This window comes from Colias eurytheme, chromosome 6, assembly GCF_061535395.1.
Source record: "Colias eurytheme isolate Ceu_HAF_F1 chromosome 6, ilColEury1 Martin Lab GWU primary, whole genome shotgun sequence".
NCBI lineage: Eukaryota > Metazoa > Arthropoda > Insecta > Lepidoptera > Pieridae > Colias > Colias eurytheme.
In genome coordinates this window covers 5436997-5453335 of record NC_142985.1, presented here as the reverse complement: position 1 = coordinate 5453335, position 16339 = coordinate 5436997, and the positions used below count along the sequence as shown (strand labels likewise).

General features: G+C 33.4%; 1 protein-coding gene across 6 annotated transcripts in view; it reads left to right on the top strand.

The window, feature by feature from the left end:
* Nucleotides 1-873: 873 nt before the first annotated feature.
* LOC149907650 (low-density lipoprotein receptor-like) overlaps nt 874-16339 on the top strand; it is a 157159-nt gene continuing 141693 nt past the window's right edge. For 3 of the 6 annotated variants that reach the window (XM_090102675.1, XM_090102673.1, XM_090102670.1), the window contains exon 1: nt 875-1239. In XM_090102675.1, the coding sequence (XP_089958801.1) occupies nt 1104-1239 (136 nt within the window). In that variant the 5' untranslated portion in view covers nt 875-1103. Of the gene's footprint in view, nt 1240-16339 lie in introns of all 6 variants that reach the window. The other 3 variants (XM_090102674.1, XM_090102672.1, XM_090102671.1) reach the window with 2 other exon arrangements.

Genomic DNA, 16339 nt, shown 5'->3' with positions numbered 1-16339 from the left:
TAATATGCAAGCAAATCATAACTCGCACTTAGAAAATTGAAACTAAGATTTTTCCTGTTTTGATTGATTGATTAATTATGAAAAATATGATCTTCCTAACTATGGGCATAATGGTGCAAATCAATTCAACTTATTTCTATTTGGCACCACGTAACTGTCAAACTTTTTTTTTAATTTACAGATAAAATAAACGACAGTCAGCATCACAGCTCCTGGTTGCGTAGTGTATGTGCGTGTGGGAGCCACGCCCCCCGCGCCTCCAGTAGGACGCGGGCGATGCGCGCGCAATGCTACCCCGCGTAAGGGTTGGATTACACAGATTGATCTTCACAGTCCATTGCGTTCTAACACTGGAATAAATAAGATTGGAAATACGCGATAAAAATATGAGCAATCAATTTATTTTAGTAAATAAATCATTTGGTAAAAAAAATAGGATGTACTTATTGTTAAGTATTAATGCCAGAATTTTAAAATAAAAATAAAAATTAAAAATATCATACAACCAATGATTTCTATAGTAAATATTAGTAAGTAGGTATATTCTATAGTATTCGTAATAATTTCTATCAATTTTTTCGCCTGTAATTTTCAGTAAAGGACAGTAGTTACCACTTGAAAGATGAGTAAAAACTTAAGAATTATTCAAGAAATTCTGAATTAATAAAAAGGTATATATTCACATCCTAATATATCAATAATTCAGTAAGTTTAATAAATGAATGCTCACGACGAAATTAACAGTACAGCGCCGCTGCACTCGACGGTGTACATTTGCCGTCCGCCAAAACTGAACTACGTCACGCGTGCGCCGCTATCGCCATCTAGAGGCAGGACCGGCACCCATCTCACACCTGCCTGTCTCCTACGACAAGACAATCGACATTCGCCATCGCGCTCGCACTAGTGGCACGTAAAAATAACCTCAAAATATATCGTGAATACTTATCATTATAATTGTGTGATAAATTATATACACAACAGTGACATTTGTTGTATAGACGAGTATTATTATTGAAAACGCAATACTGCTTACAGTTTTTGGATTTATTTGTGTGATTCTTGTGTGCTGTCAAAAACGAAAGTTTATCTAAGAACGAATAATGTTCTTTTTGGTGGGCTGTCGACGGGCAGCCCCCAAATATTGTTCCAGTATGTGGTGGTGTATATTTATTTGTGTTATGTACATTAATGTTTTTGGAGTATCAGGCTCAAATACAACTGGAGCTGTAACAACGAGTAAGTGTTAGAATTTTAATAAGTTGAATGACGTGATCCTTTAAATGTTACTGATTTTAATGTTTATAGCTGCATGTATTCTTTTCTATATTAATTGTGGTTATTTATTAAATTCTGTACAATATATTTCTAAGTATGGCTGATTCGTTTTATTGTTTTCAAAGTTAAAATTCCAATGCGTATCCTTTGAGGTTTAAGCTTTGTTGTGTTTGTTTTTTGTAGCATTGGTCACGAGTTAATTGTATTTATTTTTAACTGGTTTATTACGTTCTCTGCTTGCTGCTTTTTAAAACAGGTTTTTAAAGTATTGCATTATTGTTTACTATTTTTTTTTCTTTGAAGTAAATAAGATTATCGGAAACAGATAAGGCAAACCATTATCTAACTGTACCAGTACCAATGTCACGCCACCTATAGCTACGGAATGACATAACTAATACGTGATTCAGAGTTAAATGTTATTTTGTTATTAATAAGTTAAAAGACCCTTATTTTTAATGCATTTATTAAAAATTAAAATAATATTTATGAACCTATTATTTTGTTTTCATATATTTTTGACCGCCGCGCTGTTATCACCATCAGTTTTTCATGTTTACTTATATCTATTTCATTTATTAATATTAATCATTAATCATTAATATCAATCAATGAAGACAATTATTTTCCTCATTTAAATGTCAATAATTGATACGGGCAACAAAAAAGAAGAAGAGAAAATGAAGCTAATGCTGTTTTTCTAAACGTAGGTAATGTTATACCTAAACTGTTTGTTTATAAAATAAAATACCCACGTATGGCAACTATACCAACACTATTTTTAATTACTCTAATTTTGGAAATAAACAGATACCTTCTGAACGTAACTTGCACTTTGCTGTGGTGCTAATAATGTAGGTAGGTAGGTATGTACCTAATGTAGGTACATACCTACCTACTAACGAATTCGAAGAAAAACTAAGGCTTTAGTTTTCATGTTTTCCTATAACATTTATATATATATATATATATTACAAATTTATACCTAACCAACCTATCAACCTACCTATAATATTTACCTTACAATAATTACTACCTACATAGCTATTCATAAATTTTGTAAATGATTCATAGTTTTTCTTAAAATGAACATTCATCATTTATTTTAATCAATTAGCGGCGTATAGGAGACTATAAATGTTTTGATAAGATACAAAACGATAACATTGTGTTACTTACAATTTTAAAACCAATTGACGTTAAATTAATAGATATGTAGGTACCTATAATTATTCTTCTGTTTAACTTTATCATTTGCCTATAATTCAATCAATAACAAATTACCTAGTAAGGTATATGTATGATATAGTACCGACCGTACCAATGTACAAACGAATGCTTTGTCAAATAAACATTATTATATTCCGACATTTATCCAAAATTCGTTAAAATTTTAATGTTCAGAATCAGTGTTGATAACATCAGCTGACGTTCGGCCTTCTCTTCACATAACATAAATCGTATGATCATCAAAACTTACGACGTGCTTATAATTTTACACATAAATATAAATAAAGAAATAAATCTGCGATAGAACCCGAGAAATAATTAAAATAATGAAACTAAAGCTATGTTTAACCGACTTAAATATTTAACAAACAAAAAGGAACTGTGGGGAGAAACTAGGTGCCTACTATCAGAAGAGCCTATGATAAATATTAACATTCTCCGTTTGCTCTCTACGTTTTTCATAATTGTTTTTATTGTTAATTAATGTAATCTTTTATCTTCCTTATTAACGGTTTTCAAGGTTCAACATAACTACGCAATCATGAGTTAAAATATAACAAATAACAATGTTTTTATAATAAACTAGCGGTCCGCCCCGGCTTCGCCCGTGGCACATATTTACGTTTTCTCTACATAAAAACCATCCTCGTACTTCAAGGAATATAATAAAAAAAGAATTATCGAAATCGGTTCAGCCGTTCTCGAGTTATGCGCTTACCAACACATTTTGCGATTCATTTTTATATATATGTGAGAGAATCATAACAGAGTAGTTGTTATGTGCCTTCCTGTTATAATGTACTCTATTGTGTACAACATAATGTCGATATTGAATTGATATGAAATGCATGGGCTTACGGGCCATGCTATGGTTTATATTCCTTGAGTCAGTAGCTCGATGATATAGTCTCGGTACTACCATCGACCGCGCAAGGTGTGCGCACTGAGTCATTATTTAATATTATTTCACATATCTACCTAATTATAATTAATTATGGAGAGTTATTTAAATTCTCCGACAGCAGCGGTGGGATCGGCACTTATTACTCCCGATTCCAATACGAATAAGACTTTGTTTAACGGTGCAAATCTGCAAGTGAGTGAAACGAGTGATAGTGTTAGTGAGATTCAAGAAGATATAGCTAGTGTAATGAGGTTTGAGAAGAACCACAGTTTCCACCAATAAATCATGAGAATGTTAGCACGATAACGACAATGTTGTGTGTGGGTTTCGCAATCATCATGTCGTGCGCATCTCTGTTAAAAGAAATGGCAGATACACTTTCCCGAAACGAAACATTTTGTTTCCGGGTCTAACGCATAATTAAGAAAGGTAAACTATAATGATGTTTACATACCGATGTACGACCCGAATGATAGCGAGTTTACGGCAGCATAATGGTGTAACGAAAATACCTTTTTGAGATATGGTATGGTTAAAAAGTGATCGAGTTTCAACATACATCGAGTGTTCCACTACAAAGCTGGTGCTAACCGACCGGCTGCGAAGGGGCTGGAACTACGCGAATATAGTAAATTCGTGGTAGAAGGTATTGCAGATGACCAGGTATGATCTGATTTATTATGATACACGCCGATTGATTTTGTGGGTCTTGATAGACATTTTGGCACAAATCAATTAAAGCGTCGCATGTTGCAAATTGTTTGCTATAACTGTGTGTTCACATGTCATTACAAACGTGACGGCAAATCTCGCCTATGAAACAAAATCAGTTAGTTTAATCAATAAGAATAACAAAGGTCCGTTGAATATTTAAGAAATAGTACAACAACGCACTTATAGTCATAAATTTGGTCACATAGAAGAGGTTTGTTTTCTAAGCAATGGGCGGCACGCTCTTTAAGAAACAATACCCTGTTAATGTGTGTTTACAGCACGATACCCTGCTTACAGTCACAGATGTTGCCAGCGTTAAGTTCAAGTGCCTTATTGACAGCGGGTCCGATTGTTTTTTTTTCCTTTGTAAAAGGATAGCCGCGGATAACATGACCAGGCCTCTAGAGTTTGTATACACTCGCGTAACAAGAATTGGCATGTATCAACCTATTCATTCGCCCGTTCACATTACCCATAACTGTAAATATTATGAGCTTTGGTTTTTGTAGACTCTCGAGTACTTCCTGGGATGAAGTAACAGGTTGAGATGTTTTTACTAGAGCCGGACGTAGTTTGATTATGGATAACAATGGAACTCAAATTATTCGTGAATTTAAAATAAAAAAATTTGTTTTTGCGGACAATAATTTGGAATTTATAGACGCGGATTCGAATGATTTTAATTATGTTCATCGTGTGAGATCCATTATTGAAAGTAAAGCACGAATTTTGTGAAATGGAAATAAGACTTGTGAATACAACACTAGCACAATCTATAGTTCTTTCAACGTTTATAAGGCTTTGTAATGCCCTTGTTATTAACCAAGGACTAGATAAATTATGTGACTTCGTAGCTACTTTTTATATTCAACGATGTTCGAGTTTTCAAAATCATAAGAGGTTACATTCTTTTGTTTAAGAAGAGTATTGAAAGTCTCACTTGCTCAGAGTTTTCATTTAATTGGAATAAATGCAAGTTGCTGTTGCAACATTGAATAGGTATTCACCGCAAGGTTTCATAACATCGAACGGTAGCTTCGTCAGATAGATAAGAGATATTTATTCGTGAGGTATTGTAGAGAGATTACTCCTAGCTTTTCTTAAGTCTTAGCCCCTTTGTATGAAATAAATAAAAAAGACGTAAAGTAGGATTGGTGCACTTCGCATACGGACACCCACCCGTGGAGAAATTAAAGTAAAAACAAAATATAATGACGTTCGTTCATCGTTGTTGAAGTACATACAGATTCCTGTTCAATAGATTGTTATAGTTCAGTTTTTCTACAAGAAAGTAATTATCAACTTGATAATCGAATATTATGATCAAAGAATCACTGACACAGAAAGTTGTTATTAAATCGAGCTAGAAGGATATTAAGAAGACCTCAAGCATAAACAATTAAGCGTTAACATTTTAAAATATTAACAGACTGAATTAATAGTCTCAAAGCATCACGTCATAAGAAAAAGATTTTCTCCTCGTGTTCATAGATGATGGGCTTACATACAAGCTTTTGATTTCGATGTCGGTACCTACGCAAGGGTGCAAGAATACCGCATGTAGATTTTATTAGTAGAAACTAGTTGTCTCCACATAATGTTCAATTCGGGCAAAAATAGTAAAGATTCGCGACATGTGCGATGAAATGACATTATTGATTTAAGTTTAAGGTTGTCACATACGATAAAAAAAATGCCTGCTATATAAACTTCTTGTTTTGTTAGGTGCAAATGAAGTGATACCATTCATTTATTGATACAATCATTTCATGATTATTTGAAACATTTAAGTTTGGAAAAACCTGCAAAAATTTAGTGTAGTAAGTTCGTTAGAACATACATTGAACATTTTTACATCGCAAAATCCCTAAAAAGGCCCTCCAGAGCTAGACAGTCGACTTAACATCCGATAGAAAATGTATCAGAACCACTTCATACCTTACAATCGATACGAATGGCACTTACGAGTTTATGGAATCGCATTGGTAATTGTTGACGGATTTACTGGTAAATATTGTCACCTAGCTCCTGTTAAAAATGTGTCTTCGAAAAAAAAAGAGCATGTTAAGCGCTTTGTTTTTGTCGTGTTATTTAAGGCGCTGAAAGGAATAGTAGCCGATCAAGCTATGTCATTTGCAAGTAGCGAACTCATAGACTTGTGTTGACAGTGTTATTTTGAGTTTTACAAAATTACAAGCGGTATGAGTTGCACTAACGGGTTATTTTAAAGGTTTATGCTGTTCATTGTTTCATTATCGCTGAAAATCATGAACGTATGGTATTCTACAATTATTGACGAAATTCAACTTACTTTGAATTGTATTGTATGAAAGAAATGCACAGCACAGGCGACAGCCCATTGCAATTGTCTATAGGCTGCAAGTCCACCGCGTAATAATGTTTTAGTACGAGTGTCTACACTTTAGTAGTTAAATTGTTTGAAATTAGAAATAACGCAAAGTCAGGATGGACGAGCGATTGTACGTGTACAAGGCTCGTATTGAAAAAAAAAACATTCTATTTAATGTTGATGATATTGTGTTAGTAAGAAAGAAAAGCCGATTGTAACATCAATATTATTTTACTTGTTTTGACGGTCATTTATCATTATTGAATCGTTGGAAGGTAGACTATGACAATGTGATATCGTCGGTAGTGGTAAATGATATGGAAGTCGGTGCGACTTTAGAACCTGGTTCAGTCTTCGTAAATTAATTATTATTTGTTACTCTGCCCCAATTGTAAAGTGTTGTTTTATACCTAGTATACATCAAGTTATAGGTGCAAGGTGGTTTTGTGTATTCCTGTAAATAGTGTCACTGAATGACGAATTGATGGCGTGTTATACGATGTTTATTACTGAGTTAGGAGAGAAGTTCTCCAGTCCATGCAAAATAATCTAAAATTTGCGATAACGAGAGGTATCGAATCGAGTCTCAAACTGGAGGCCGCAGTTGGAAAGTGAGTCAATGAATGAAAAAAAAAATGTAGTCCACAAGTTACTCCTTATTTCCAGTAACTTCCAGGTTGCCTGGCAGAGATTGCTGTGTGTGAGCAATAAGGCCGCATATTGCGTAAAATATTTTTACCTTATAAGTCTGTACTAGATTTTCTTACATTGTTTTGTACAAATTACAATAAAATATTATTAATAAATAAAGACATACTCCGTATAATTTTATTTTTGTTTTATTTTATTATTTTTACCTATTTATTCCTTCGGTTGTTACATAGTTCCGTATAGTTAATCTAAGTATTACACAAAAGTTTCATAACACACATGCACACCACAATTTAATAGCTCAATAATAGCTCTGTGTTTGACATAGCAAGGCGTGTATGTCATATTGTACATTGGAAGCTCCGCGCTTCGTGTAGTTGTGGGTAGCGCTTGCGCTCCTTGTGATCACAGTACATGGCAGGCTCCGCGCTGCATGTAGTTCCAGATGTTATGGGTAGCATTGCGCTCCTTGTGATCACAGTACATTGGAAGCTGCGCGCTTCGTGTAGTTCCAGTTGTTGTGGGTAGCTTTAAGCTCCTTGTAGTCACAGTACATATGAGGCTCCGCGCTGTATGTAGTTCCAGATTTTGTGCGAAGCATTGCGCTTCATGTGACTACAGTACATGTCAGGCTCCGCGCTGCATGTAGTTCCAGTATTTGTTCAGAGCTCTACACTTACAATATAACACACACACACACACACACCAATACATGGCAAGCTCCGCGCTGCATGTAGTTCCAAATGTTATGGGTAGCTTTGCTCTCCTTGTGATCACAGTACATGGCAGGCTCCGCGCTGCATGTAGTTCCAGATGTTATGGGTAGCATTGCGCTCCTTGTGATCACAGTACATGGCAGGCTCCGCGCTGCATGTAGTTCCAGTTGTTGTGGGTAGCTTTAAGCTCCTTGTAGTCACAGTACATATGAGGCTCCGCGCTGTATGTAGTTCCAGATTTTGTGCGAAGCATTGCGCTTCATGTGACTACAGTACATGTCAGGCTCCGCGCTGCATGTAGTTCCAGTATTTGTTCAGAGCTCTACACTTACAATATAATAAACACACACAATACATTCAAAGCTTCGCCTTTAGGCGACAGTAGCAGTTGTTGATATCGCCGATGATGACGATGATGAGTAATAATTTGTGAGTCGGTGTGAAAAGTTACAAACCGTGAAGGGAAAAGAGTTTGAATACAACAAATGAAATAACAACGCAGTAAGTAATTTGCAAAATTACTTGTCGAATTGTTCGCGCGAGAACGCGCTCGTTGTCAGAATGGCCGTGTGAGAGAATCATAACAGAGTAGTTGTTATGTGCCTTCCTGTTATAATGTACTCTATTGTGTACAACATAATGTCGATATTGAATTGATATGAAATGCATGGGCTTACGGGCCATGCTATGGTTTATATTCCTTGAGTCAGTAGCTCGATGATATAGTCTCGGTACTACCATCGACCGCGCAAGGTGTGCGCACTGAGTCATTATTTAATATTATTTCACATATCTACCTAATTATAATTAATTATGGAGAGTTATTTAAATTCTCCGACATATAAGACTAGCGGTCCGCCCCGGCTTCGCCCGTGGTACATATTTACGTTTTCTCTACATAAAAACCATCCTCGTACTTCAAGGAATATAATAAAAAAAGAATTATCGAAATCGGTTCAGCCGTTCTCGAGTTATGCGCTTACCAACACATTTTGCGATTCATTTTTATATATCTTACTAGCGGTCCGCCCCGGCTTCGCCCGTGGTACATACATATTTACGTTTTCTCTACGTAAAAACCATCCTCGTACTTCAAGGAATATAATAAAAAAAGAATTATCGAAATCGGTTCAGCCGTTCTCGAGTTATGCGCTTACCAACACATTTTCCGATTCATTTTTATATATAAGAAGAAGACTAGCGGTCCGCCCCGGCTTCGCCCGTGGTATATGTTTACGTTTTCTCTACATAAGAACCATCCTCGTACTTCAAGGAATATAATAAAAAAAGAATTATCGAAATCGGTTCAGCCGTCCTCGAGTTATCCGCTTACCAACACATTTTGCGATTCATTTTTATATATATAAGACTAGCGGTCCGCCCCGTCTTCGCCCGTGGTACATAATATTTACGTTTTCTCTACATAAGAACCATCCTCGTACTTCAAGGAATATAATAAAAAAAGAATTATCGAAATCGGTTCAGCCGTTCTCGAGTTATGCGCTTACCAACACATTTTGCGATTCATTTTTATATATAAGAAAGAGAGAAGATAAGAAGATATATAAAATTCTCGTGTCACAATGTTAGTCTGCATACTCCTCCGAAACGGGTGGACCGATTCTCATGAAATTTTCTGTGCATATCGGGTAAGTCTGAGAATCGGCCAACATCTATTTTTCATATGTACCACGGGCGAAGCCGGGGCGGACCGCTAGTTTTTATATATAAGAAGATTAAGTGCTCAGTTTTGTTTTTAAGCGTATTCTGTAACTGGAGGCATAAAGCTTTGCAGGGACAATAATTTGTCTCCACTCAAAATAAATAAGATTAAAACACAAGGTATAAAAAAAATATTTTTTTGTTAATGATTTACAATTTGGCCGTAATATGTAACCGAACTGATACTAATATACACTGTACGTATATTTTCATGTATTGCAAAATTTACTATAAAATTAGCCCATATCAGTGGATGCTTATCTTGTTATGTCCACTTCGTCAGTTAGTAAATGCTGAATGATTATATTAATTATAAATTTTAATTTATTACATGTCAGAGAGATCCTATAAAATTTATTATGAGATATCTTGAACTGAACGAACATGCTTTGTTAAATTTTGATTTTTTTTATATAACTATGCGTTGAATGAATACTGTAGGTTCGTATGTGTATTTTAGAATGCGATTTATGATTCTTGCCAATATGTCCTCGAATAGAATATGAATATTAAATAGAATGATAATTTTAATGGAGTTTGCTCAATAAATAATGTAGCCTGACAAGAATTTATGTTTTATCTAAATTATAAACGAATGCAACTTTTCGGTATTAGTTCTAAATAATTTATACAAACTTTAATCACTACACAAACACTACTTAGGTTGTTTCAACTATTTCATATCGTATCATGCACGTAATATGTAGTATTTTTATAACAAGATCACAGAATACTTAATAGTATAGCTAGGTAATAAATATAAAGTACAAAAACAAATTAGAAATACGTTATTATATTATGTATTTTCTTGTCTAACGCCAAAAACAGAGATCTTCCAATTGAGTAGACATCAATCGAAAGTGACGTTTTCCTGAAACAGAACAAAGTTCAATCATTTAGTGGCTTTCAGCCAATTTTCACGAGGTCTATATTTAGGTGTTTGTTTACGATGTAATTTAGATGAAATTATGCTGCATTTCCAGTTCATGATGTAATAATTTTTGCTTTTAATCCGAGCGAACAACTAATTCTGCTGCGTCATAAAATTGCTTTATTAAATATTGCCGGGTAATGTACATAGTTATAACTGTCTCAATTTTGGCATGCCGCAGCTGACGGGTGGGCTATAAAGGCCCGTAGATGAAAGAACACAATCCCATTGTGAGGCTATAAAACGGCTTTGTATCCGAAGGAGGCGTCATTTTTGTGAAAAATGAAAAAACGAATTGCACTTGTCATACGTACGTACTCGCCTGTTATTTTGCTGAAACTTTCATATTGTGGTATAAATTGGGTTCATTACCAAATTAAAATTGGAAATAATAAACATTGATACATCGAACGAATTTGATTTCCTCTTTCTAGAAATTTCCTGAAAGTGGAAATTCGAAATTCAAAATTTTACCTAGTAGGTCATAATAACTAGGAATTAAAGAAATAAAAAGAAAAACAATAAAGTTTAGAAACCAGTCATTACAAACTTCAGAAGTTTTCATTTGATTGCTGTTCTCGTGCAACTAAAATAAAGTACCAACAATAAAACAGCATAAAAATTGCGGACTGAAGTAGGAACTTTTTTTGTGTACCTACCTAACCCAACCTGTTTGTAATATGTAGTCACAAATCATATAAATGATTATATTTCCGCTCAATAAACGATCAATTAGCTTCCCTCAAATCCTTCTATCAGTATATCACAATTTAATTATCAAATTAATATTAAACGAAGACTAACATTGTTAGCGAGTTGAAGATAAACTTAGACAGAAGTTTCACATGGTTATATCGTTGGATTCACTCGCCTTGTTTTGAAGTTGTTCCATTTAATTCTCTTGGTGACGTTTCAGCCGTCTCCGTTGCATCTCACTTGTGGACTTTGCATACAGAAATTAATTCTCGTGAATTGATCAGCTTTTTTATTTGGAATAAACAACTTTGTTAAGACTTCTGACAAGTTTCATTAACAATACTGCGCAGTATGAATTATTATTGAACACAGCATCAAGAAAAAATAACTAAACGCTCTATAATCTATAATATAATATATAATTATCAAGTTTTGATGGGAGAGATGCTTTTCAAAATTATTAATGTTAAGTACATATTATGTAGAGAGTTGCATTGTGTGATCGTAACAATCAACTCTGCACACATCGCTCTATCTAGCACGCGTAGCGCGAGAAAATTTATGTATATTCTAAAAACGATAATATTCTTTTCTTCAAATTGTAAATTTTGAAATTTAAGTATGTAACTATTATATATATATTTAATTATACCTACCTATAGATATTAAGTATACCTATTATGTTCATACTATAAATATTTCAGTGAAAATAATACTGACTTGATTAGACGTCGATAGAGCTCTTGGAAAACAACTATCAAATATTGATGAAGCTTTTTTACCCTTTTCCGAATGCCGGATTTTATGAAATTAATCCCATAAATAGGTAAAATAGGATATCAAAGTTTGCACATCAATTCTTTATTTTACCCGTACGATCCACGTAGCTCGTATAAAATGAGTTTAATTGTCCCAGACTTACGTGGTAACTTCCATTCACGATTTTCGTTTTTCGCAAGCGGAGTAAAAATGGTTTCGAGTTTGCAAATTTGCAATCCAGAATTGTGTTCAGATCTATTGAGTAAAAAGGTTTTCTAATTTTACGACAAATGGCTAGATATATTTTAATGAGTATAGATTCTTAGAAAACAATTTGGAATTCCATACCGAGAGTGCCAATGGAATACCGTTTATTAAAATGATTTCCACGCAATATAAGCATTCATAAGGCAAGCTTAGAACATATAATATAACAGGAAACCAATAAGCACAAGTGTAAACAACAGTTCTATTGTGATTGAGATGAAGACGAGAATAGATGATTGCAGAGCCCCGTTCCTTTAGACTTAGGAGAGAATAATTACTTACCAGGAATTTATAATTCAAAGATATGAATTGACTGTTTATTATATGTAGGAACAGTGCTCATTAAAATATACGTATTCTGAATTAATAATATTTTTGGTAACAATTGTTATTAAATCATGTACCGGTGATACTTGACGGATTAAATGAGTAAATGTTATCAACACAAAATAAGAATTATAAAATCTCTTACTAACAACAAGAGTACCGCTTTATGCCCAATAAAAATTGCAAAAGTCTTTTTGGAGATAAACCGGTTTAATTAGATAAGATTTGTTTTCAGTTAAAGTTGTTCATTGGTTTAAGTTGAAGTTGATTTCTACATAAACTGTTACACAAATAATTTCATATTGATTTAATATGGAGTTAAAATATTTCTGCCATTACATCTGAATAATTCGAATTAATTTATTGGTACATATGCTGTGATGTACATTTGGTATGTTAGTTAGTTTCCTTGAATATAAGCAATGTATTGATTGATATTAATTATTATAACCTTCGTAAGCACTTACACTAATATTATAACGAGGAAATATTGGAATGTATGTTGGTACTCGAATAACTTAATTATGAAACTATTTTTTCTATTTTCAAATCTTTCTCGAGTAAAGCATACTACGCTAGAGTTGTCTAATGACAGTGTACAATGTACATTTCTACGTAAATAAATATTTAATTATAATCGATTGATGACTGCCTACAACACTTTGGTGCCCTTACACTGTGTTTCATTAGATCAAAAAAATTTCCCTGTGCTGTTTATTGTATTTATCGATCAAGGGATGTATTTTTAATGTAAGAGTAGAACACCCACGTGTCAATTTCTTATACTTTATTTAAAAAAAAATGACAAACTTTAGGTGAATTTTTCATGAAAAATATTGAAATGTATTCTGAAATCGTAACTGTCTAAGATATTTATTTTAAATAAATATAGACTTATAAAGCATCTTTGGGCGCATATTATCCAGTTTTTATTTTTTGAAAACTACCTCCGAATACCGAGAAATATATTTTTTTCAGATTTTCGTTTTTATTTTTTTTCTCCCTAAAAACGCAAAAGTGCGGCTTGTCACTAGCATAGAATTATTGCTCGTAATAAGGCCTATCACTCATAAAAAAACCACGCCGCACTATTGCGGTTTTTAGAAGGAATCCAATTTCTAAACATAGTGTAAGGGTTGTCAATAAAGGACATCGGCCACTGCCCATACATACCAAGACCTGACTATGAAATGTCGCGACCATGATTAATATAGGGCTTAAATGGTTCGCCTAACCACCCTTAGCAATCCCACATTGCAAATATATTATTTGAAAGTGGTGGAGCTTAGAATTTTTACATAATTTGCCATTTTTGAGGTTATGGCTACGTATATAATGAATATGGTTTAGAGTTATACCTACAGCCATAACTAAATTCTAAGGGTGGACGACGTAGCCTATGTTATTTATTTGATTGATATATAAGCCAATACAACACAAATAATAAACAAAATCATGTTTTTCCGCTACGCGTCAGTCATGTCATGTGTCATCTAACCTTTGTGACTTGTGTCTATTATGCCGGTAAAAAATACGTTCCGTTTTACATATTTTAGGTATATTATTAAATGTATTTATGGCAAAAAATATTTTTTAAATCTATAACTTATATCTTTCTTACTGTTTTTGCTATTAAATATGATAGGTGAAATAAAACAAAGAAATATATATTATTATTCTAGTATTTTTTTAAACGTAATCGCTAATTAACTCCCGCTGCGCTGTGAAAACGAAACGCATGACACAGGTAAAAATGAAAGACGTTTGGACTTTGGATGCGTTCAAACAATGTTATGAATTTGAGTTTATTTATTAATAATAATACATAACATTTTCCCGGCCCGAAAAAAATAAGTTAGACCCCGTTAGTAAAAGCACGCATAAATTACTATTTTTTGATACACCGATGATTAATGTTCGCATTCAGGTCATATGTGGCCATCCTCCTTTGACCATCATTCTTTTTATTTTGTTTTGTACTATATTTTTTACCATATTACAATAAATGAGATATTTAGGCAGGAAATCTAATGACCTGCTTGGGGAACCTTTTTTTAATTTTTTTTATTTATACTAATTTTTTTTAAATAAATAAATATTATAGGACATTATTACAATTAATATATAAATTCGGGCTTGCGATGTGATAAGTATGTAAGTTATATCTCTTTTTATTCCTTGTATATCCACACTTAGAAAAAAAAAACTGGTTTGACCTTTTGGCGACAACCCTATATTGTGTTTTTTGACCTTTTTGAAAATAGCGTATTATTCCCAAAAACCGCAATAGTGCGGCGTGGTTTTTTTATGAGTGATAGGCCTTATTACGAGCAATAATTCTATGCTAGTGACAAGCCGCACTTTTGCGTTTTTAGGGAGAAAAAAAATAAAAACGAAAATCTGAAAAAAATATATTTCTCGGTATTCGGAGGTAGTTTTCAAAAAATAAAAACTGGATAATATGCGCCCAAAGATGCTTTATAAGTCTATATTTATTTAAAATAAATATCTTAGACAGTTACTATTTCAGAATACATTTCAATATTTTTCATGAAAAATTCACCTAAAGTTTGTCATTTTTTTAAAAATAAAGTATAAGAAATTGACACGTGGGTGTTCTACTCTTACATTATAAATACATCCCTTGATCGATAAATACAATAAACAGCACAGGGAAATTTTTTTGATCTAATGAAACACAGTGCCTTAGGGCAAAAAGTAATTTTGAAACTAGATATCTGAAGACTTTCATGTGTACACTAGTTAACTAGTACAATTAAGAACCTCTGCCCATTCCTATTGGAATCTTGAAGTTGACCTCGGGTCTTCGTTGGACTGTTGTTATTAAGTTTGAGAGTCGATGGCCGGCCAGTTAATATGGGTAGAGAGGGAGCTAGTATTAAATCTTTGATGAGCCTTTATATTATAAATGTGGTATTTCAGAATTTAAACCTGTATGAGATAATGAAGATTGTAAGATAGTATGCGTCTAGTATCTTCTAATGTCTATCTATACTAATATTATAAAGAGGAAAGGTTTGTATGTATGTATGTATGTATGGTTTTCACGCATAAACCACTGGACCGATTTTGATGAAATTTGGCACAGATAATCTTTAGACCCTGAGAAAGAACATAGGCTACCTTTTATTGCGAAATATGTACCACGGGCGAAGCCGGGGCGGACCGCTAGTTCTTTATAAATTATCACTAAATAAGCTAATTAGGTATACAAGCAAATAGGTTCTTAATTTGGAATAACAAACTTTCTTTCATAAAAAACACGTTGCTAATAATCTCGTTTTATTTGGCGTTACAATCTTTGCTTTTCTTATACTTCAAGTTTTATACGTTGTGCCGACAATACTGACACGAAAACTTTCCGTGTTAGCAGAAAAGATCTGATATGAGAAAAGTTCGCGCTCTTGTTATGGTATCGTGGTTTTTAATTGTCTCTACTATCACGAAACGGTGTTCTCCAAGAAAACTTATTTAACATGGCGTTATATTGATCATTACGTAACTTTTTCGTATTACCTTATACATTTTGAGCGTGATAAGGAAGTTACAAATATTTAATCAATCATAGACAATTCAACAACCTCAGCAAATGTTTTGTCCAATCATGAATTATGACGTCAGTCCAAACAGAGACCTCAATCACTATTGATTGTATTGTATGTCAATAAAGCATAAATTTAAGACGAATTAGTTTCAATTTTTGTACGTGTACACATGGTACGTATATACGTACATGTAAGTCAGGTGCAGAAATATATATTATATATATATAA